General features: G+C 41.1%; 1 protein-coding gene across 2 annotated transcripts in view; it reads right to left on the reverse strand.

Moving 5' to 3' along the window:
* The window catches only part of PAK5 (p21 (RAC1) activated kinase 5), a 1,510,924-nt gene that overhangs the window by 208,267 nt on the left and 1,276,952 nt on the right, over nt 1-25,705 (reverse strand). For both annotated transcript variants that reach the window (XM_069608301.1, XM_069608302.1), the window contains one exon: nt 3,810-4,301. In XM_069608301.1, coding sequence (XP_069464402.1) covers nt 3,810-4,301 — 492 coding nt within the window. The remainder of the gene's footprint in view (nt 1-3,809; nt 4,302-25,705) is intronic.

The raw sequence follows: 25,705 nt of genomic DNA on the forward strand, positions 1-25,705 counted from the left end.
TCTCTGACCTCTTCTCCCCTGCGTCCCCTGCCTGCATGCAGGCATCCCCTGGCCCCCTACCCTCCTCCTTCTCACTGATAGCACCCGATGAGGTTACCAAGACAGTCTGCTCTATGAAGGTATCTTCCAAACAGGTGTTACCCTGGTCCTCTAAACTATCAGGGATAATATTGCCTCTCTCGCTCCTTCCTTGGCTGAGTTCTGTAACCACTCGTTTGCCACTGGCTCCTTCCCTTCACTACTTATGCACTCCCTTGTGAACCGCTTCCTAAAAAAGCCATCTGTGGACCCTTCCTGCCTGGCTACCAACCGCCCTATCTCCACTATCCCCTTCTTGGGTTAACTTCTTTAGAAGTTGGTCATCGCCCAACTAATCCAGCACACTGAATCAGTTGGCTGCCTCCATGACCACCAATCTGGTTTCATAGCAGCCAGAGGCACAGAAACTACTCTCCTGAACACCCGTGATGACTTTCTCTCCAACCTTGATTACAACACTGCCCCTGCCCTCATCCTTATTGATCTTTCCTCTGCTTTTGACATGGTCACTCATTCCATCGTGATAAATCGGCTCTGTGATACCTTCGGTATTACGGACCGTGCACTGGACTACTTGACCTCTTTCCTATCCAATCAGCCTTATCAAGTGCAACTAGACACCTTTGTCTCATCTATCTCACTCTCGACTTGCAGTGTTCCTCAGGGGTCTATCCTCTCACAGTGGCTTTTAAACATGTACCTTGCCCCTGTGGCCCACTTGATCCCCTCCTTCTCCCCACATATCCAGTGTTATGCTGAAGACACACAGCTCTCCTTTAAGGTTGCTTCCTCTTCCCCCTCTCTTTCTTCTCTTTTTCCCGACTGTCTGACTGGTATTCAGGTATGGTGCGCTAGTAATGATTTCTGCCTCAATGCCAGTAAAACAGATCCTTCTCATTGGGACTTCTATCCCCTCCTTCCCTCCTACACTCTGGCTGCCCTCCTTGGGACCCCTCCCCTCACCCTCTTGTGAGGCTAAAATCATTGTGATCTTCAACTCCTCCCTCTCCTTCTCTCCTCACATCACGGACCTTGCCAAGAAGGCCCACTATCAGCTTCACCTCCTTAGAAACATTCCTCCTTTCCTCACCTTACCCCAGAAACTCAATGTCTCTATAGCTCTGGTTCTCTCAAGGCTTGATTACTGTAACAGCTGTAACCTTGGCCTCAAGCCTAGGGACCGCATCTCTCCAGCTTAAAATCTCTCCACTGGCTCCCGGTGGTTGCAAGGATCAAATTCAAGAACCTTTGCATCATCCGCAAGGCTTTCTGGTGCTTGGGTCCTCGGTACACCCATCTCTCTCTTCCTAAATACCTCCCTGCTAGGGCGCTTCAGTCCTCCAGCTCCAACTTTCTGCAGATCAAATGTTTCTCCAAGCAGAGAGTGCGGGCTAGATCACTCTCTTTGGCAGTAGCCTCACTTTGGAATGGCCCCCTGCCCCTCTCTGACTTGAACATGATCCCCTTAATTTCCAGAAGCTTCTCAAGACCTTCCTTTTCTCCTCATCCTTCCCTCTCCCCATCCCCTGAAAGTCTCCTCCTGACGCTGGACAGGTTGCCTGTTGTTCCCTTATGAATCTTACTGGGGTCAGGCCCTCCTTCGACCAGTCTTCCCCTCCCTACCAGCACTTGCCCTTGGGAGCCCTTCCCTGACTAGCCTTTGGAAATGCACATCCAGAACACACAATCAGAAAATGATTTCAAAATTCACATTTGGAACGGACATTAAGTACTCAGTTGAAATACACACACAGGTATCTTGTGTGTTTAATGAGCATGTACAATCTGTAAATGCACATATTTGTTTGCACTCCAGACCTAGTGCACATGTCCAAATGATACATACATATTTTGGACTCAAAAACGTGACTATGTTCTATAATTTCTGCTCTACTGTGTTTTAGATTTCATTGGGGATTTGATTTGTGAAACGCTTGTAATAAACTGTAGCACAATAAATAAATAAATACAAAAGTGACTATCAGTAGTATGGCTCATCTGTTTTGTGTGATTTTTATAGCGTGCACAACTTCCATCCCAGAAATCTCTGAAATTGAAGGTGACATTTTTAATGTATCTGTTTCTTTGGGTCTAGGGAAACCCAAAGCTAAAGAAACCTCTTTGTTGATTGTTTTTATAACATGACAACATCCTTGCAAGTTCACCAGTTGTTAAATGTCATGTACCCTTGTTGTAGCCTCAACACTACAGAGGCGTGTGGTTACTCACAGAGGATGGTCTCAATTTTGGAAATGTATAAAAAGATTGAGTTTCTCCCTGAATTGCAATCACAATCCAGACAGGGACCCTTGCTAGAAAGAAGCGAAGCTAGAGAGAAGCGTAACCCCACTGATAATGCTCAATAAGGGTGTTGCTGTTGGCACTTTTTGTTGTTGTTGTTGTTGATACTTTTTTCAGCTGAGAATTGCCTAGCATTTTAGTGCTGCACTGTATTTGTGGGTGAGGGCATACTGAAAGGTAAATGGATTTTACTGGTATGCACAGAGAGCTAAAAAGAGGATGTAGGCCCTGCTGAGTGGATAAGATTGCACAGAACAGGACTTTTCAATGTGTTCCTTCTCAGTTGAGCAACTCTCAAATGTAGCACATATTTGATGTGTTGCATACCGTCAGAACTTTCCCCTGATGCTTATAATGATTATCAAAATGATGGTGGCAATTTCACATGACAAGCCTCCACCCCCAGAACCAACTTCATTGTTCCTGTTTATTATTTGCTGATGTACAAGGTGATGTATTTTTTAAAGCTCACTCAACCGTTGTACTTTGCAGATTCAGTACAGGGATGAACGTGCTTTTACTTTTTGGGTAGGCAGGTGTTAAAACCAGAATGTGTATACATAATGCTGAAGAACGTTTAAGCATCAGCATGTATACGAGTTGTCAAAGCCAAAGAGATTCTGGGCCTGCTTCACAGAGATTTACACTGGTGCAAATCAGGCAATATTTGTGAGCACCACATATCTGCACTTCCTCCCTTATACCGTATTCCCAAAGCCTTTATCTGGAGCAAATATGAAGATGTCCGGATGATCTCTGAGATCAAAGATCATCCGGGCATCTTCATTTTTGCTCCAGATAAAAGCTTTCGGAATACAGTACACTTCAGCAAAACCTTTTGACCTGGTTGCTGATGTGAGCATCTCAAAGACATGACAGACATCTTCATACTGCTCCAGGGAAAGGCTTTCAGAATATGATATGAGGCAGTAGGTGCAAATCTGAAATGCCCCCAGGCATCTCATAATTTGCTCCGGAGCAAATCTTTGTAAAATAGCAAACCATACAATACTATGTGTACTTTTAAGTAAACCTGTTCATATGAAGAACTGTTTTGTTACTTTTATTATTCTAGTCACTTCAGCCAAATTGTAGGATCCTCTCTGTATAAGTGAATAAGACCCGCAGTTTCTCTTTCAAGACTTTACATTGTTCTGTCCTAATGTTTGAATCACCCTAACGGGCTTTGATACATGTGTACAAAGTTCTGCTTTTGAAAGCAAAATCCTGTGAACCTCAAGCATATGTTCCTGTTGATGCCTTCATCCTAATTGAAGAGACTGTTTCACATGTAAACACAAGATTACTAGCCAAATTTTCGGTATTTCAAGTGATGGGCAAATTTTCACTGACCCGGAAAGATAAATTTGGTGCATAAGACATGTTTTACCTTTACATTTGTTGTTGGAATTGCCTTAATACAAAACATTTAAACAACCACAAAGACCCAAAGCAAAAACTTGACATACCTCATTAAAAAGAAGCTCTCGCCTTTGCTGTTTCCTGAGATCCATTTTTTTAACGGCAACTTGTTTCCCTGTATGTTTTTCCGTTGCAATGCAAACTATTCCAGTGGAACCTTCTCCAATTTTAATGAAGTTATCAAGATATTCTCGTGGGTCCCCAGGGCTCACAACCAGCTGCAGCGCAGCCCTGAATTGTTCATGTGATACCCTGGAAGGTTGCTGATCTGAAGATGAGCCCCAGCTAGGTGGTGGATATGCACTTGAAGTAACACTAGGTGAGCTTGGATAAGAAGCTGTGGACATGAAATTAGAACTGCTTTGTGGAGAAGGCTGCTGATAGTGAGAGGATTTATGGTACACTGGAGGATATTGGTAGTTACTTGCTGAATAACTAGGTTTGCATTGACTTTGAGGTAGTTTTGTTGTGCCTCTGGGATAGGTATCCGATCCAGACAGTGATGGGCTAACAGCATTCTGTGCTCGATCAAAATCCCCCTGCAAAATGGACAAAAACATGTGAATGATTTGTAGCATATTTTAATGGTTCTGTGACAATAAAACATATTTAACATATACACCTATCTCTTTTATAATTTAGATGATTTTTTTTTTAAATGTGTGAGAGTGAACAAGCAGGATTTTTGGTGTAGTGCAGCACACCCAGAAAACACCTTCAACACATCTGAAGACGGGTATGAAGAGATAAAACACCATACTCAAAGGTATGTTAACTAGTAGGTCACTAGCCGCTAGCGGGCCTCATAGATATGTGTGCAGAGACACATGTGTAATCTGCATGTCTCAGGTTTTAATCTTGGCTGCTATAAACCCGAGGGCCTCTGTTTTTTTCCAGGCTGGATACAAATGAGTTGGGCAATATTTATTAAGCAAGGGAGTGCACACACCTATAGTCAAATATTGTAACAAAAAAGACAATTGATTATCAGACATGAGAATTGTCTCTGAGGTGCACGTCATCAAAACAGAGATATCGGATGCTGGAGAAAACTTCTGCATTTACTGTTTATAACCATTGAGTCTGATTCACAAAGGTTTGCACTGGAGCACATCATAAAAGCCTGTGAGCATCTCTGACTGCATCTGCTGCCCTGTACCGGATTCAAAAAGCCTCAAATTGGAGCAAATCTAAAGATGCCAGTAGTAGAAGGGGGCCCCCTTTTGCACAGTGTTAAATGTTGACAGCTGGGCACGCCCCTGCTTCCGGTCTTAGTCCTGCCCCCTTTTGATATGCTTTGATGTAAACTTAATATAAATTTGATCACAAAATGATATCAAACATTTTTTACATCGATTTTATATCAAATGTATATTTTATATCGAGTGTGTATGATTTATATCAGTTTTGATATAAAGTGAATATACATTTTATATCAAATCTACATAAAGATGGAGCAGCGGTCGACGATGTTTCTTGGTCGACCGCCGAGAGCGAAGTGAGCTATATAGACAGAGACTGTGAATCTAAAGTTTTGCAGAGTGATGCGTTAATGATGTCATAGAGGGGTTCCATCCTGAGGTGATAGGAAGCAGATATACATTTTATATCAAATTGATAGGCCCTCCCAAAGTTTTTGATAGCAATTTTTTTTAACTCTAATAATTTCAATATACATTGTATAGGAAGTGGAAAATATCAAACAACTTTGATATATTTTTAATATAAAAATGAATGTAAGAATTCATATATACACTTAATATTTCTGATATAAAACGTATATACAAATATACATCATTGTTTTAATATAAAAATGCATATTAAAAAATATGCATTTACATAACAAAAATAATATACATGTTTTATATAAAGTTCCCCCAAAAGTTTGATATAAAAATGTATATCAATGTTATGTGAACTGGTTTTGATACAGTGTGGAAATAATTAAAAGCAGTTCGCTTTACAAATAAAGTTTGTTTCACATAGCCTGTATAAAAGTTCAAACTATTGGCTTTAACAAGGCATGTTTCTTTTAAATAATGATAAACAGTTCACTTTATAGGTAAACTGTGTTTCATATACTCCAAACAAAAGTATTGCCTTTGACAATCTGGCAACCTGCATGTGTACCTCTGCTGCTCTGTGTCCCAGCAAACAGGGTGTGACAGGGGAACTGCTGTGGGATGGGGATTTGTACTGCTCAACCACAGATGATTAATACACAATGGAATGCCAGGAATCCCAGCAACTCTGATGACTTGTACCAAGGCTTATGTGGGCAGCAGGAAACCCAGAGGGTTCTTTATATTTAGCTCATCGCAATACAGGATGTTATGTGACAGCTGTCCAAACACACCCAGTGAAATACACAAGGACATTTATCAACTAAACCCAACAACAGGGCACCAAGGTTATTTTTAACTTATGACGGAAGGATGGCACAGGGAAACATCTGCATGCTGAGCTTAATTTGCTGAGTATGCAGGAAATATAATGTTTGTTGATAAGAAAGATGTCTCTGGACCCAGGAAACAGCTACAATTAGAATGTTACAAAAAAACACATATGGGTTCAGGAAGCCCTTGTGTGTTTATTAGACAAGTGACTCTGGACCCATAAAACAACTAAAATTAGATTGTTACAAACCCATTTCTACAAAGTCAGCAGGAATGTAAAAATCTGTATGTGTTGATAAGAAAACATCTCAGGGAGGGGTTGTGTCTTCACCCCTTAAAAGGGGGGTCTGACTCCAATAGGGGTATTGACAACCCCACGGTCACAGTGCTGTCCTGATGATCCCCTGCTGTGACACTAATTGACTTGCAACAGCTGATTGCAATTTGCTGGGAAAACCTTGCTTTTCGACTGGATTTTATTGTGGTACTGGGAGACCCCCACAAAGCCTTTTAATTGGAAACTGGGCCTGCTGTTTATTTGGAGTTTATTTCAACAACATCAAAAAGATGACCTTAGGGTATTTTAAGAAATGAGCTTTAATATATTGTTTTTGTATTTTTCTAAAGATACAATTTATGTGATTTTATTCAAGCATTGAAAACGTTTTTTTTTTTAATTGTATTTATTGATCTTCAGGCCCTTTTTGAGACAAGCCAAAGAAAGATGTTTCATAGCACTTAGAATGCACTCAAAGGCACTAGGCTGGGCATTTTTAAACAGAACTGCTATGTGCTTTTAATGACGTTTTGAAAAATGTACAGTTTGGTTAGAATGCTCTGTGGTTTTGCATGAGAACCAGGATAACGCAGAGGTGTTGGCATTACTTGGATTGTATTTTTGTGTGTGTGTCTGTGTGTGATATCACATGGGCACAGAGCGTATGTTCTAGAACTGTTTTTGAGATTTTGACTACAGCGCTTGGGAATCTGGAATTTCACTGAGTTTCTTATGGTGCAAACATTTTCATATTCTGCAAAGGATGCATTTCTAGTTAATATTCCATTTATTATGTATTTCTTTTTTATGGGCCATTGCAGCTCTTATACCCATCCCAAACATTCTGGTTTAAAAAAAAGCCAAAGTCCTTGCACAAAATAAACCTTGACTGCACTTTTGGTGCACTTGTCTTTTTGTGATGTGACATATTTGCACGCACACAATGCATTGTTTTAGTTTCACAGTGGCGATAACATATTTTTAGTGTGTGAAATAAACAAATTGTAATCAATTGTGTGCAATGTGAAGTTAGTAGATGAGTAAGTGCCAAAGATCACATATGTTGTGTTTAATAACAGAACACTGAAATCATGGATTTTTTTTAAGGGTTGCAAGTGACAGGGTACGATATCTTATTTGATATGTTTGGGGATGTATAAAAGTTGGCGTCTTTCAAGTCGCAATTACTGTACCAGTGCATGTTTTAGATTGTGCTGTATATGTTTTGTACTTCCAAGTAGGTGCTACAATGTATTTTATTCTGCGTGCAGAGTGGCACAAAGTAAAACAAAATGTGTCCATTCTCTATCTGCAAGTGAAGCGCAGTGTTGGCCCACATCATTACATCTTTGAATGCAGCGCTTTTTTAATTGTATGCTAGCAATTTAAAATACAGTTATAACTTTGGCAATGTTCTGTACAATATTGACATGCCCCAAGATTCAGTGTATTTGAGTATTTGTCAAAGATCACACATCTTATGAAGTGGCGTAGCCGCAACTCTGTTAAATAAACGGATTGAAATTTCAATTTCTTAGGCACCCTGTACTTGGTTGTTACATTGGATTCAACATATTGATGCTGGTATTGCAACACACTGTGTGTTGCTACAGTTGCTATGTTGTTGGTGAATATGCACTGATGCTCATTGTGTAAAAGATGCTTTATTCTGAATCTATATTTTTTCTTGTATTTTAAGTGACATCATATACCCCCACAGATGGATGGCACAGCCAGCGGAGTCTCTGGATGTGGATTGTGGCAACCGACAACCAGCCGCCATTTGATTTATGGCGACTGATTAATCAAACACAACATTCCCCATCTGGTCTGGGAGCCAGCAAGACCCACGGATGATGGGGGTCAGCCACAGTTTCAGAATTACCTATGGTGACACTTTAAAATGGGTGAACGGATGGGGCAGTTGAACGATGGAGATTTTTCTTTAATTTCCCAATGGAGCTCAGTAATCAGTGTCTCAGGAGATGTCTCAGCTTATGGCTGCAGGCCCACGGAGCCACCACAAAATGTGCTGCTTTGTTGTAACAAGGGGTATACATTTGGGACAGCACCGCTACCAAGGTTCAATCATGGAACGCCAGAGGTAGCAGTATTGAGCCCCCAAACAGCGCTACACGCTATGACGCAGGCCATGACAGTTTTTACTTGTGAAGCATTGTCCTACAAGTTTGAACCCCCTCACTATTTCACAGCGACCCTGGCATCTCTACCTTTAAATCATCTAGTTCACAAAGGTGATGCACCTATCCTAGCAGAGTGTCTGAGAGTTGGTTGTTTCATTTTGTGCTCCTATATATTATGTATAATATCACCCATCGCTTGTTGATTTTTAAAAAGTTATTTTATTCAGAGGTGTAACGCTAGGATGTGACGGGAGCCAGCAATCGATACGGGCTAAAGAAACAGTTTCTATGATTTTAATCACACGTTGTAAGTTAAGACACTGTTGAACTCTGTTGCTGTTACAGATGCTGGCTTTTTTATTTTCACAGATGATGCTACCAGCTTAACATCCTTCCATACCTGTCAACGTCCCTTTGTCTTAATATATTTCCAACAACTTCATGCCTGGGCATGGTTGCCCCATAACAGCTGAACATAGAGATGCAAACTAGGGGTTATAAACAACACATTTTTATTAACACTTAAAAGAACAATTTCTATTCAGATTGTATTCACAATAGTTTGTGTTATCAGATGTACGATGATCCTGTCAGCAACAAAATTTGCAGTAGCAGCGGCAACCACATGGGTTGTTCCTTCTGCACTTAAATTCTTAAAAATCCAACATTTCTGGGAATGTTAAGGCCTCATTCATCTCGCTAGGCTGCAAACTATACAACTATGTACATGTAAAAATTGGTTGTTTTGTGCAGACTGTTTACATTTATAGTGTCCATGTATAATTCTCTTATGATGTCTGAGCTATGGGTGTTGGGCATGTCTCCAATGAAAGCCAGGACTTTTTATTCTAAAACTCTCCAGCCATAAAACACAGTAAAATATATCATAACCTTTAATCTCATATGCAAAACCTTGGGCTGGTCGAATGAGTACAGGTGGTCATGGTGAAAAACTTTTATAAAGCTAGGAGAGTGTTGTGCAAAAACGAAATTAACGCTAACCTAGAGTGCTCAAGTATACAACTCTTTTAGCAATGACTGTAGAGTGACAGGCCAAATGATGATGTGTGCCACAGGTTTTTTTTATTTGTGGAACAATATTTCTAGTGCTGACACTTCAGAGATAGGGGAAATGAGATGGTTGAAGTGTGCAACATGTAATTGTCGGTAGTAAAAATTTGATTTAATTAAGTTTCTGGTGTATAGGGGAGTTGTAGGCTTTATGGCGATAAGGCAAGGATACATTTGTATTTCAAGTATAAATCCTGTGATTTATTTATTAAACATATTGATGTCTTGTACAGCACCCATTGCCAAAAGGAGTTACAGCGTGAGCATGCTTGGGGGTGTACCGTTGTTGCTGAAGGGGATGGCACACCCCTGAGCAGCTATTTTAGAAGTTTTCATAGAGTTTATTTACGGTTTGTTTTCAATATTGTGATTATAAAAATCACTCCATATTCTTGACGGTCACGGTCTGTGAATATACATGTGCCACGGTGTGTATTTACCAAATCAGCTATTTCTCTTAACACCCTTTGACAACAGCCCCAAGGAATTATCACATTTTAAGCCTGTTGCCATACATCCACAGCCTTTGTCTACTCCATTAAGTGCTTTACAATGGTATCACACAAAACGAACTGTGCCAGGAGTCTGATAATACATTGTGAAATGCATCCTACACTGTGACTAGAGATGGCCTAGTAAGGGTTAAAATTCTTTCTGTAGGCAGTGGTTTTGTGAATAACACAAGTCGGGGCTTGCACTGAATTAACACGAAGCATAGTTCAAACATCTCCCTCGTTTGGAATGTGAAACATGCCAGAGTCATTTGCAACCAATCTCACAAGCAGACCAAGGACTTATGATACCTCTGATTGCCACATAGCGCTGTGGTTGACATGCATACCCATTGTACCAAAATTTGATATCAACATTTTTGGAGAACTTTATATAAAAATGTTGTGTTCATTTTAATTTAAAAAAGAATCATTATTACATACATTTCTATATAAAAATGATTTTCAATATTAATTGAAATATACATTTTTATATCAAATCTATGTTTTAACTTAATTTATATATACATTTTTATATCAGAAATATGTTTTATATTAATTTGTATATACATGTTTATATTCAAAAGATATAAAAAATACTTTGATATCATTTTCCGCTGCCTATAAAGTTTATCTAATAATTATTGGGGTTCAATAAAATTGCTATCAAAAACTTTGGGGAGCTTATCAATTTGATATAAAATGTATATCCACTTTCTATCACCCCAAGTCGGAACCCCTCTGTGACGTCATCACTCCGTCTCTCTGCCAAACCCTAGATTCACAGTCCTTGTCTTCAGAGCTCACTTTGCTCTCTGTGTTTGACCAAGCAACATTGTCGACTGCTGCTACCATCTTCATACAGATTTTATATAAAATGTATATTTACTTTATATCAAAATTTATATAAATTATACACACTTTACATAAAATATACATATGATATAAAATTGATATACACATTTTTATATCATTTTTATATCAAATTTCAATTAAGTTTATGTCAAAGCATATCAAAAGGGGGCAGGACTAAGACTGGAAGCAGGGGGCGTGCCCACCTGTCAAAATTTAACATAGTGCAAAAAGAGGGCCCCTTGTACTTCTGATGCCTGTAGAATTTCTGGGTTGAATTTGAGTAAATCTTTGTAAAAATCAGAGATGCTCCCAGGCAACGCTGATTTGCTCCAGTGTAACTCCTTTGTGAATCAGGGTTCTTCCATCTGCATTAGCCAAACATCACCAACATCACCACGGGTCTCAAGGCTGTATTCATTCTGCATACCAAATGCTATCTTCAGCGATGCAAGACATAAGACGTAAGATGGAAAACTGAAGTTAAAGACACTTTGGGTTTGTTAATAAGGAAAGTACCCATTATTGCTCCAATTTGAGTATTCATACTGTATTTAGCAATCATTACTCCAGATAAATCTAATGTATTGCTTATGAAAGTGTTATTTTATTGCTAACTTTTTTTAAAGGACTATTGTATCCCATCATCAGATGACATTTACCTTTACTATTAGCACTTTAAGAATAATATGCACTAACACTTTAGCATGTACTACTATAGCACTGTATTGGTAACTTTGCATTTTTTAGTTGCTTAATGATTTCAAAAGGAAACTACAATTTATCTTTGGGAATCATGGGAGATGAAGTGCATGATTCCGATTGGAGACAAGGTTGTTTTTGCCTTTCACAATTCCCATCACCATGAGGAAGCTACCTGCAGTAGAGAAACGTCATTGTGATGCTTTTTAACAACCATTTCACAATCTCATGTCCAGATGCATAAAGGAAATAAGTCACGGCACTCCACCGATTTAGAAATAGAGGGATTTTTATAAATTCTAAATGAAAGAATCACAAAGCCATGGTAAATGAGAGATTCTCATTAAGCAAATACTGCAACGCGTTCCACCCCAACCGGGGCTTTGTCAGGCTAATATAACATTCACCATTTACCAGCGTTCCATTTAAAACATTGGGCCTCATTATAAGTATTGCGGAATGGGTTAACGGGTGCCACTAATGGTGGCGGACACGTTAAACCCATTCCGCAATATTACAAGGTTCCCTCGCGGGACCCGATGTGGACGTCTGGTTTTACCAGACGTCCTTACCGGGTCCCGCGAGGGGACCAGCGAGCTAACAATGGGCCGGTCGTGATCGTCCCGTTGTTAGCTCCCGCACCCATTCCCATTGAGCCCTATCGGGGCTCAAAGGGAATGGGGAAGGTCCGGGCCCGGGATCCCTGAGGGAGGAATTACCGGGCCCTCCAAACTCGGAATAGCCCGGTAATTCCCCATTCAGGGAACCTGGACAGGGTTTTGTCGGCAGCCATACCTCCAAAGTCGTAATGAGACCCATTGTGTCCACACGGTGCATATTGCAACAACTTTGGACATAACGAAAGGACTGGTACGTTGCACTGGTTCTATCTCCCAACGTGGGGGCCATTGTGATCTAGTATTATCTATATATATTTCATCAGACTTTTATGTTCACCAGTTCCATATTGCCATGTAATACACAGCCCACTTGCTGCATCATGGTTACACTTCTTTTACAAATACCTTTAAACTTTTAATATGCAATTTTATGCAAACAAATTTTAACATGTGGGCTCCCTCTCAATAGGAGACAAGCCCAAAAATACTTAATGATAGTCTGTGAGAACAGACTCATGGCAGCAGCAACATTCTGTAGTCACCTTTCAAATTAGTGTATATTACTAATTCAAACATTTATCAAAAATCAAAATAAATACACAAGTGTGTAAAAATGCATCACATTCAGTAAATGGAAGAAAGGTTCTGATGGGCTTTAATTTGCATATTTTCATGTGAAATTGTCTCCTAATACTGCATTAAGTGCTAATGCCATAAGATCTCTTATTGCACAAGTCTCAATAAAGTGCTAGTGCATCAACCAAATACACCACATGTACAAAAAAGCAGAAAATAGCAGTTCATTGTTAGGCTATTTAGTCACAATAATGTTCTAATGTCATGAGATCTCTTATTGCATAGGTTTCCATAAAGTGCTAGTGCATCAAACGAACATTACAAATGTGCAAAAGAACTGAAAGTAGCAGCTGATTTTCAGGCAGTTTGGTCACAATAAAGTGCTACTGCAACATTGAGGCCAAAAATGTAACAGGCCACAATCCTCATATTGCACAGGTTTCGAAAGAATGATGATACATCCATCTAACGTTCCAGGAGTGGAAAAGCAGAAAATAGCAGCCAATTTGTTCACAATGAGATCTCTAGAACAGAAAATGTTAATTACATTAAAGTTTATCTTCATGTATACAAATGAATTGTGTGTTTGAGGCCTGCTCATTTTCCCATGTATGTGCACCATGCGCTGAGACCAAACCTTAAGGAAAGTACTTAAAGAACATATAACAAGGTTAACGTCTAGATATATAGCATCTTTTTCAATTTTAATATTCTGACTGTCAGGGAACCAAACCCCCTGACCTATATATGTCAGTGAAAAAAAACAAGTGGCCCAGATATGTGATGTCATCAGTGATGTCATCAATGACATTTGTGATGTATGTATGTCAGCTTATATAGCGCCGGCAGCCCGAAGGCATCAGGGGGCTTTTACAAACACAACAGCAATTGTACAGACAAAAAAAACAAAGAGGCTAAACCATGACCCTACTGGTTTTATATTCCATGTCACAGATTGTCACCAAATGGAAGAATCATGAGCCACTTAAACGGGTAGGTTTTCAAGTCTTTCTACATTTTAAGTGATTTTCTTCCAATCTGAGTTCCAAGGGGAGTCTGTTCCACTGCTGTGATGCCAACACTACAAATGATCTACCCAAGCCAGTCTTCAGCTTGTGTTTAGGCACTATGAGCAAACCTTTGCCTTCAGACCTTAACTGTCTCTGTGGGATGTACATATCCAGATGATTTTTTAGATAGCAAGGAGCTTTTCCAAAAAGGCACTTATGAAAAAGTGTCATGGCCATAAACTTTATCCTCTCTTCAACCCTAAGCCAATGTAACGATCTTCTAGCTGAGGTAATGTGCTCACCTCTTCTTGATTTCTTCACTATCCTCACTGCATCGTTTTCTATGACTTGGCATCTCGCTAGATTCTTTGCAGCTGCACCAATGAGAAGGGCATTACCATAATCCAATCTTGATTGCACAATAGCCCTAGCTATTGTGGCTATATTGCTTTCATCTAAATATGGACTAATAGCCTTCATAAGACGCAGGAAGTAAGCTGTATTTTTGTGCAGGTAGTTCACCTGTGCTTCAGCATTAACCGAGGAGTTAACCATAATTCCCAAGGTTTTAACCTGGTTGGATACCTGAATTTTGGCTTTGTTAATCTTAAAGATCAACGAGTTAAGTTCCCCAGCTTAATTAGTGTTCGACAGGACCCGAACAGCATAAGTTCAGTTTTAGTGTCATTAAGACACATCCAATTTCTCTGCATCCATTCATTAATTTTGCTATAGACGTTGCAATCATCTCACTATCCTCAGAGTAGGATCCCTTTAGCTCAATGACAAGCTGCGTATCATCCGCATAATTAGTAAAACACACTCCGGCTTCCACGAGAATATCACACAGACTTTGCATATAGATGTTAAATAACATTGGCGAGAGACTTGCACCTTGAGGGACTCCGAATAGGATTGCAATTGGATCTGAAAAATTGTTCCCCCAATGCACTTTAGCTTGGCGGTCTGTAAGGAAGGAAACTAACCACTCCAAAGCTACCTCAGCACAGCCCATGTTATCTCTCAGTGCCTCTACTAGTAATTGATGATCTACGAGATCAAAAGCAGCACTGAGATCCAACAGCATCAATATCCCGATTTTTCCTTTAGCTATCAGTCCCAACATGTGATTTTGGAGGTCCAGCATAGCTGTCTCGGTACTGTGAGAAGCCCTAAAGCCTGATGTTAGGCAGAATCCTGTGCAGTTCTCTTGGGGAACACTGCAAGAAGATTAAGACTACAGGAGTAAGCAGTAAACCCAATTGGTAGCAGTCTGCACCACCCAGATTTACCTGGTAGCTGTGGCTGAGCAGTCAGACTTCTCTCAAGATGAGTAGGGCAGTATACAGCGGATACACAATAGGGCTAAAAACAAAGTAGAGCATGCAAACACTGACCAGAGCGTGATATCAAAAGTATATCATTATTTATTTAAAACACACTTTAGGAAATACACTAAGAACTCGAATTCAAAGCAAGTTCAAACACAGTCAGATAAAGTATACACACCTCCCTTAATAATTATTAGACAAGTCTAGGTCAAAACACCACTATTTGTAAAAACAGATGTGAGCGTGTAACTTAGATGGCACACCAATAATTAAGTTTAAAGGGAGAGAAAAAGGCAGGTCATGAAAATAAAACAGTTCCCAACACTTTTCTAAGACCACAGCAAGTTAGTGAAGGCAGAGTCTACAGTAGAGCCAAAGTTCATAGGCCAGGCCCACTTTAAATGGAGCAAGGCGAAATGTGCCGAAGATTACACAGTTTAAAAAGCACTCAAGTCTTTGCAGAAATGTTCAAAGGAGGTTGGTTTGATGCGAAAGATAAAGTTAGAAGGTCTGGGGCCAACCCAGTTGGAAAGCCAAGGATTTAATGGTCACCTTTAGCAATCCGCAGAAAGGGAGGCCAGGCGGACCACAGTATCTTAAAGAGTGAGGAAGCTCCAGCGGTGGCAGTTGTTCCTGGCAGCGGGTGCGGTTCATGGTTTCGACCAGGGGAAGAGAAGATCTTGTTGAGGAGGAAACTTGGAGTCGTTGCACTGCCCAGGGAAGAGACCAGCCGCAGAGTTTGTCAGTTAAAAGGTGCGTTCCTTTTATTCGCGGTCACAATGGTGAAGCTTGGCTATGCGGCCGCCGGGGTGCTTGGCACGGGCAATTCCACCAAGGGTTGTCCTGGAAGGTGAATGGCGAACTGGTTGTCCCCACCAGCTCAAAGGGAGAAGACTCTTACAGCAGAAGATCTTCTCTTGTCATCGGGAAAGTGGTGAGGTCGTTGCAGCAGGGCTCCACCGGTGGTGTCGTCGTTGCAGATGGCTCAGCTTCTCCCCTCTTCAGATTTCTTAAGTCCTGTGGTGACTTCTGAAGTTCCCGTCCCAAAAGCCCTGCTTTTATGCAGAAAAACCCCCATTCAACAGCCTAGCTGTCACTCATATATGCTAAGTGGTGAGCCGGGCCACTCACCACTGGGCCAATCAGAACAGAGTGCAACTTGAGTTGCTAAGGCAACGTAGTCCAGGGTGCCAATTTCCCCACCCACACATCTTGTGGAACCCAGACAGAGTGGCACCAGTTGGAGGGCTTCTGTGGAGAAGCCTGCCAAAAAGTGGAACAAAGGGGCCCGACCTTGGTTGGAGTTACAGAGACGGACACAAACGCCATTTTAGAAAAGAGTTCTGGCGAAAAGACCCAACCGGTGATTTTATATTAAATAAATAAACAGACCCAGGGGCAATCTAATTAACCCCTTCCAGTACTTCCACAATATGATGGTTTGTACTGGTTCTGTTCACAATTTTGGACTAGTAAAGTCAATGGTGACTTTACATGCCCTGGGAGACAGTAGTCAGTCCCAGGGTATGGAGTCTATGTTTGGGGGTCACTATGACAACCCTGTGTTACTGCACTGAGGGTGCTGTGTAACACATACACTAAAACAGATGATACCCTATGGAGTAAAAGACCCCATAGCCCATAAACACACAATAAGTCAAAGACATACCTCAAATCATGCCTAAGAGTGGGAGGAAAAGAGTCTCACTCTTAGCAGGAGAAAAAACAAACCCCAAAAATCCAGCAAAGCTGCTGGGGGACTCACTAGCTATGGGAAATTAGCCTCATAAGAGAATTCTCCCTAACACCCGATTGTTGTTGATGTAGTAGATCTGTTTTTCTGCATATTCTTGCAATTGAAATGTTGCAATTCTATCCATTATTTTGAGTATGAAATTCGAGTTAGTAATGGGGCGAAGATTGCCTGGGTCCTTTGGATCCAAACCCACCTTTTTTTTACCAGAGGCGTAATAGTGACCTTTTTTATTTCTTTCGGTACTATACCCTCCTTAAAAGAGGCATTAACAATTCACAGCAGGATAGCTGCAAACCGTTCCTTGTTTTGGAGTATGATATTAGCAAGTAACACGTTTTCAGCGCATGACGTGGGTTTCATTTGATCCAAAACTTCCAATAGTCCTGCTTCCGTGATAGAGGCAAAGTTATAATTCTCTGAACCTCCATATTTATTGCCATTCTTTAACCGCGTTTCCTGGCTCAATGTTTTCCTGGCATTAATTATGTTTTGTCTTGCTTTCGCTAGTTTAGCTGCAAAAGCATTTTGCACAGTGTCACAATCTTCCTTGGATGGTAAGAAAGGTGGAGTCAGATTCTTTGGTTTCTCAACACATTTCAGAATTTCGAAATGTTTGCTAATAGAGTTAGCTGCTGCTTCTATTTCTTTATTAAAGAAATTCACCTTAGCTAATCTTATGTTATCTCTATACTTCTTATTTACTAGCTTCCATTTATCTGTTTTCTTTAAATTTGTCCAGAAGCCACTTTCTTTCAAGTGCTCCTTTTACTATTTTAATTGAATCTAACTCAGTATTAAACCATTTCAGATTCTTACTGTCTTTCCTAGTTATCTTGGTTTTTAGTGGCGCTAACTGATCGACAAGCTCGTGAATTTGTGTTAAATATTTATTTAACAGAGGCTCACAACTATCCTGAGCCTGGAAGGATTGTAAAATTTTATCTAAACAGGGCTGAAGTTGATCTATCTTCAGGTTTTTGAAATTTCTGCTAGTAACCTTAATATGGGGGTTCTGTTGTTTTGCAGGAGTTTGCAAGACAATATCCAAAGAAACCAGGAAATGGTCGCTCCAAAAACATGGTTCTGTGGAAATCATGTGGGTCTGCAGATTATGGGATAGGATCCAATACAGTTGGTTCCCTTGCAGTGTTGTGGGCTCGTTATTAATGACCCTAAAGTCAAGATTTTTTAATGTTTTTTCCAGGGCAATGGCTTCTTTGTCTTTCCTGTTCCCTCTCCAATGGTTAAAATCACCAACTACCAGTGTTGATACATTACTAGATCTTAAATTTGTATGTTGCGCACAGAGCTCATTAGCAAACTCTGAGACCAAAGATGTTGGTCTATAGAGAACTACTATGTTGAGGCAATTGTTGGGCGTGAATACTAGCTTCATCTGGATGGATTCACAGCCACTACAGCTAAAGTTGACCTTGAATATGTTCAGCTCCTCTCTAGCTATGATGGCCACACCTCCTCCCTGGCCAGTTTCTCTATTTACATTATAGATTGTATAACCCTCAGGGACAGCTAGTGCACATGTAGGTCCTATAGGATCTGTAAACCAAGTTTCAGTCACACATAGGATATCTAGATGTTTCTCCAAGATCAAGTCATTTAAATTGATTGCATGTTTAACCATGGACCGAGTGCTCAACAAGCCCACTTTCAGCCTCTGACGCGGCTCTGTTGATTTAGCATGTTTCTCCTCCTTATCCAACTTAGTCAATCCCTGAGCCCCAGGGATTTCATTTAACTGTGGCCACTCATTCCGCTCTTCATTAGCTACCAACATCCTAACTGTAAATAAGTGGCAGAATACACATAAAACAGTTACATGTAAAGATGTGGCAGGAGAAAGAGGGAGGGCAGAGCACTCCCGGAGCGAAACCGGAGTAAACCCGCCCCTACGCGCCAGCGCTTATGCGCCTGACGTGTAAATTAGTACTTTCGCGAACTACAAGATTTATGAGAATTGTAGTTCGCGGCACGTACGAACGTGTGTTCAAACCTTTAGCTTCAAACAACAGATGCTAAAACAATCATGCAGCAAAACTAAGCAAATTCCTGTAATATTATTGTCAGTGCAACGAAGTCCCAGCAATTTAGGCAATTTATTCTAACAAGGTATAACTTCACACATACAAAAGCGCTTCCTAAGAATCGAGGGGTATTTTCAAATTATTTGTAAAATGCACTTATTTTAAAACAAGCTAAAATCTTTAAAATGTGTAGCCCTCTAATCCTCTCCTAATCTAACATCAATAGAGGAGGCGGAGTTCTGCTTCTTAAATAAGCCGGAGTAAACCAGCCCCTACGCGCCGGCGCTTACGCGCCTGACATGTAAATTAGTACTGTCGCAAACTACAAGATTTATGGGAATTGTGGTTTGCGGCACGTACAAACACGTGTTCAAACCTTTAGATTTGAACAACAGATCCTAAAACAATCATGCAGCAAAACTAAGCAAATTGCTGTAATATTATTGTCAGTGCAACGAAGTCCCAGCAATTTAGGCAATTTATTCTAACAAGGTATAACTTCACACATACAAAAGCACTTCCTAAGAATCGAGAGGTATTTTCAAATTATTTGTAAAATGCACTTATACTAAAACAAGCTAAAATCTTTAAAAAGAGTAGCCCTCTAATCCTCTCCTATTCTAACATCACATCATCAAGTCATCTTTGATGTCCTGGGTGTTAGTCTTAGCAGTGCACGGTGGTGGGGTGAGTTATGGTTGCTTAGCTTACCAAAACTTGCGAATTTCTGGTGTTTTTCGGTTTTTACTTTTATAATATTATATATATATCTATATATATATATAGATATATATATACATATATATATATATTCAAGGAAAAAACTTTAGTTGCAGGGATGTTAAGGTGAGAACTTAACGCAACAAAACCCCTGAAATTCAGCAGAAGCCACCTTAACTTTGTGCCCCCTATTGCACAGCCTATGAACACAGTGATTACATCAATGATGACATCACTAATTACATTACAACAATAACTGGCATTAAGCATAGCCTTCAGCCATGGTCAGTGTGCATAGCCAAATATATTTTAACACATGAATGGGTACTAGTCATGGCCTTCAGTTATGGATAGTGGTCACAACCTTCACCCATGTGCACTGAATATTTTAAAACGCTAACAGGCTACCAACCATAGATTTTGGCCTTTACCAGTGGATACAGCTTTCAACCGTGTCCACTGCATATTACATACACTGATCAGGCACTAGCCATGGATTTTAGCACAAAACCGGCCAGTGGGCACAATCTTTGGCTGTGCCCACTATATATTCTAACATAAAGGGGCCACTAGCACTGGCCTTTGACCTTGAACAGTTTGTAGATCTTTTGGCGATGTCCACTGTATATTTAAAAATAATAAAATGCAATTAGTGATGGCCTTCGACTGTGCCCACGGTGCATTATTCAACACTAACCACCCACTACCTGTGGCCGTAGGCCGTGCTCACTGTATATCATATACACTAAGCAGCCGCTCGCCATGGTCTTCAACACAATACTTGCCAGTGGCCATAGCGTTTGGCTGTAGCAGAACAGGGCCTGTCCGAGGTGAGCTGAGAGGTTCGCCAGAACTCAGAGTTGGTGGAACAAATTGCGGTGGTGACTGGAAGTCCAAGCTGAAGACCTAGAGAGCCGCTCTAGAAGATTGAGCATTAGGATCAAAAGCCTGGCAGAGAGAAAGAAGAGCAATGGGTCCAGTAACGAAAGCCCTCCACTTGGATCTACAGTAGGTCGAGAACCTAGAGTTCTGGGGGAAACGAGGGCCGGCAACCAAGAGTTTGGACGATTGTATGATACCATTTCCAGACCTGGAGGGAATGGGGGGAACCAGGGGGTTGGGATAGGCAGGAATGGGCGGGGGGGGTACAAGGGCTCATAGGGTCAGAATCTAGAAAAACATCAGGGGAATGAGGCAAAAGGGTGCACACGGATGCACTTAACAGCAGCCACAAGAGTTCCAAGAGCACTAATGAAAACTCCATCCTAATATATGGGGGCAAGAGAGCCAAGGCGCACAAGGGCTTCCAAGGGGAAAAGAGGAGGGTGGGGCAAGAAGGCAGATCCCCGGAGAGTTTAACCAAGGGCGATGGCAGGCAACAAGGTCACTGAAAATAGTAAGGCATAACATACAAGGTTTAAACACCCCCAGAAAGCGGAAGAAACTAGAAGCACAAATTAGTTAGGGGGATGGGGGCAGACATAGTTCTACAAGAGACACACAAAGAAAAACGATAGCGCAAGACTGCGAATACAGCAACTAGCACACATATACCAGGAGAATGCTAAAAACAAATCTCTGGGGGTCCCGATAGGGATTAGGAAAGCACTGGGAGCTAAGGTTACAAAGACCCTGGGCGACCCTAATGGCAGATACCTATTCCTTTAGATTTGCATAGAGTATAAAACACTCACGATAGGCACCTTATACGCCCCCCAACACATGACAGGAATCTTTCATACATCAGGCACAAGACAGACTTGAAAAGTTCGCAGTGGGAGAAATCATTCTCACAGGGGAGCTCAAATTAGCGTGGGACCCTGGCGACAACAGGAGTAACACAGGGCCAAACAGGGGGGTTGGCCCATCCAAAGCCCCAAGAAGGAACATCTCTGACTTATCACTGAGAGATCTATGGAGAGCCAAAAAAGGGGAAGAGGCAGGATACACATGTTTTTCACACGTCCACCAAACCCTCTCCAGAATTTATTACATATGAGGGACACCAGGGATACTGGGGACCTTAGAAGAAATAAGGACCGATGCTATCTCCTTATCTGATCATGCCCCAATATGGGCACAAATAAAACACATATCCCCACAGAGACAGGTGTGTGCCTGGAAAATGCTGAGAGAAATAATGTATGACAACGTAACGCAGGATATACTGAAAGGGAAAATTAGTCCCTACTTTGAAACAAACGACACAGCCAGAACCTGTATAGACGTAATTTGGGACGCCTTTAAGGCAGTGCTCAGAGGTGGAATAATCTCCCTGAACGTGCAAAGGAGAAAAAAGAGGCGAAGGACAGGACATGACTTGGAGGAAGAACTCAAAGAGCCTCAGAGGATTGTAGTAGAAAAGAAAAATAAGCATAATTATAACAGAGTTAAAAACTGTATGAGACAATTGGATTTACTACAAACAAACAAGGCAGAGAGGGTGTTGTTGAATTTGAAACAAAGATATTATGTAAAGGCGAACAAAGCATACCGAATTCTAGAGAGACTACTAAATTGGCAATCAAGTAAAAATAACAGACAATATCAAACAGCAAGATGGCACATTAGTTACAGATACCAGAGACATTATAGATGCCTTTGCGACATTCTATACCCAGCTATAGTCAACGGTGAGGCCAGATCAACGATCCATACAAGAATTTCTAGATAGGGTCCAGCTTCCTAACGTGTCGCAGGCAGATAGGGAGATCCTTGAATTAGTTTTAACGGAAGATGAAGTGACAAGATCCATTAAATCCCTCCATAGTAATAAGGCACCAGGACCAGCTGGATTCCCGGAACTGTTTCAATAAAGCTATTCAATTCATTTAATCAAACGGGGGGCATAACACTCTCTATGGCTAAAGCGAAGGCCGTGCTCTTTGGGAAAATAAATCAAGATTTAACAAACTGTGGATCATACTGACCCATAGCTCTACTTAACATAAATGGTCAAATATATTCTGGGATCCTGGCAGATAGAAACAAGAACATTTTGCTGACAATAATAAGGCAGGATCAATTAGGTTTCATCACTGGTAGGCAAACGTGGGATAATATTCATAGGGTTACCCATCTCATTGAGAAAGCAGAAATCAAGCAGATCCCAGCAATATTGATAGCACTAGGTTCTTTGATAGGGTGGAATAGCCATACCTAATTCAAGTAACAAAACATATGGGGTTCGGGCCCAACCACATCCACATGGTGGAAGCCAGTTACAAAGATCCATCTCTTAGACTTTCCATTAACACACAAACCTCAAACACAATATGAAATGAACGGGGCACGAGTCAGGGTTGCCCCCTGTCACTCCATCTGTATGCAATGTTCCTGGAACCCTTACTCGCTTTGCTTAGGACATATCCTCCATAAAAGGGATTCCATTTGGCGGCAAGAACCACTTATGCATATGACATGTCGCTAACATTAACAGAGCCCGAGAAGTCGATTCCAACCCTGATCAGAATACTAGCCGAACAGGAGAAGATCTCAGGACTGAAAATAAATATGACCAAGTCAGAATTGATGGAGTTGGGCTTGTCGAGAGACCGCCCGGAAGCCATACGCAGGACCTCTCTGTTTAAGACGGCGGTAGAGAGTATCTCCTATTAGGGGTCGCGTTAACAAATAAGATGTCCTCCCTGTATAAAGCGAACTATCCAGAACTAATTCAAATGATTAAGGAGAACTTCCTACGCAGGACCCCACTCCGAATCTCCTAGCTAGGGTGCATAACGACAGTCAAGATGGTAACGCTCCCTAGATTATTGTATAAGTTCCAGGCCCTGCCAATAGCGGGTCCATGGTCATTCTTTAGAGAGATGAATAGGATGGTCTCAAAATGTATCTGGCAGAACAAACGTCCTTGATGGACCTAGACTTGCTAATGGCGCAGAAACAAAGGGGAGGGTTAGGATTGCCCAACTTGCTTAGGTATTATGAAGCGGCCCAACTGAGAGCGGTATGAGAATGGCTCACAGAAAACAGGGAAAAGGTTTGGGCTAGCATGGACAGGGCAGTCACAGGGTGCCCTCTGGTGGGACTACTTTGGCTCCCAGATAAAGATAGACCCCCAAGTGGCAGACACAGTATGATCCTGCGCACTACATGCGATATTTGGGATAAATGGGTAAAAAAAGGACAGTTGTCAACCCATCTCTCCCTCTTCACCCACCTGCTCGAGAACCCAAGGTTCACCACAGGGTTAGAAAAGATCAAATTTAGCCAATGGCGGAAACACAGGTGCACAAAGCTGGGAGACGTGGTGTGGGAGGAAGAGAGAACGATATTCGAAGACTGCAAAAGCCAATTGGGGTGGCAGAAGGCTGAAAGATATGAATACATACAACTAAAACACTTGTTAAAGCAATCAGAGATACAAAAAGCAGCCACACGACAATTGACAGAATTAAAAAAATATAAAAAATATATAACCACACACTCAGGTGACAAACACTTAACCGCAAGCATTTACACGATTCTTCAGGGCTGCTCATTGAGGGGGAAATGACCATATCAGGTGGCATGGGAGGGCACATCAAGGTCAGAAATTGAAGGGGAAAGGTGGGAGGTCCTGTGGAGGAACATCCCGAAGTTAACCAGGTTGATACAATTAAGGGAAGCCTGGTACAAAATGATATTGCAATGGCATTAAACACCCGATCAACTTCATAAAATATTTAAAACAACTTCCTAGGAATGCTGGAGGAGCTGCGAGGAACATATGGTGGGATTGTCCCAAATTAAAGGGAATCTGTGAAGAAGTGAATACTCAAATAAAGGTCACAGTGCCAGAGCTACATGAAATCTTCATAGAAGGGAAATTATGCAGACTAGAAGACACAGAATGGAACTCAATCGCAAAATCCTGTAAAAGAGTTTTGATGACTCAACTGATAACCGCTTGGTTGGTATTAGCAAAGAACGGGAAACAAAAAGACCCACCAACAAGGATAGAATGGACACGTAAAATATGGGACATAGTAGCAATGGAGTGGATCACCTATCGGCTACAAGGAGATGCTGAAAAATTCCAGACAGATTGGGGAGATCTGCTGGATTACCTATGAAGCGATTACATGCTACAGTTGTGTCCACAAAGCTTGAAGACATTAGACCTAAAGTGACTACAGGGGAGAAAGGCGCCAGAGCTAGTTAATGGAATGAGAAAAGATGCCATATAAAACAATTCCAAGGAGACACTGCGGGACCAAGGAAGGAGGAGGGGGGGGTCGAGGGAGAGGAGTGGAGAGGCTTTATGGGGTGCATATGTTGTAAAAATGCTTATAACAATTATTTAACCAAATGTCCGTAGAGCTTGCCAATCTAAAAAATAAACTTGTGTTGCGTCCGCCCTCTGAACAAAAAGTTACGCTTGTCCCTTACCTGTGCCCTGCAAAGAAGAGAAGAATAACTGCACCAATGTCCAGAATTACAAACACTCTTGCCACATTGTGGGCAAATACTCATGACTTACTTGCCCTCATCATCATTTGCCTTCCTCACCCTAAGCTTTCAACAATAGTCTGCTTTATAAAGATAACTTGAAAAGTACACATTTCATAGTGTCACTCACATATATAAATCCTTATTGAACTATGTTAGGCAAAAAGTGTACAATAGTGCCATTATCCTCCTCCCTTCTTGACTGGCAGACTGCAAATCTCAGAATGCAAATCAGAAAAAGGCAAAAAAAATGGTCTCTGAGTGCAAAACTTTCAATGACTGACAGTAGCACAGTTTTTTTTGTTGTTGTTGGAAGCAGATGCCACCTGTTTTCATAGTGTGTTATGAGATATTTAAAACAATGAAAACCCACGGCACCAGACTGTGGACTGTCTCCCATCCATGCAGTAACCGGAACCAACCCTGATTAGGTTCAAAGTGAGGAAGGGGCCGGCCACCGCCCTATAATATATTAACTGAAAAAAAAACCTTAGTTAAGTTGCG

The sequence above is a fragment of the Ambystoma mexicanum genome, chromosome 4q (assembly GCF_040938575.1).
Source record: "Ambystoma mexicanum isolate Mex_15411 chromosome 4q, UKY_AmexF1_1, whole genome shotgun sequence".
Taxonomy (NCBI): Eukaryota; Metazoa; Chordata; class Amphibia; order Caudata; family Ambystomatidae; genus Ambystoma; species Ambystoma mexicanum.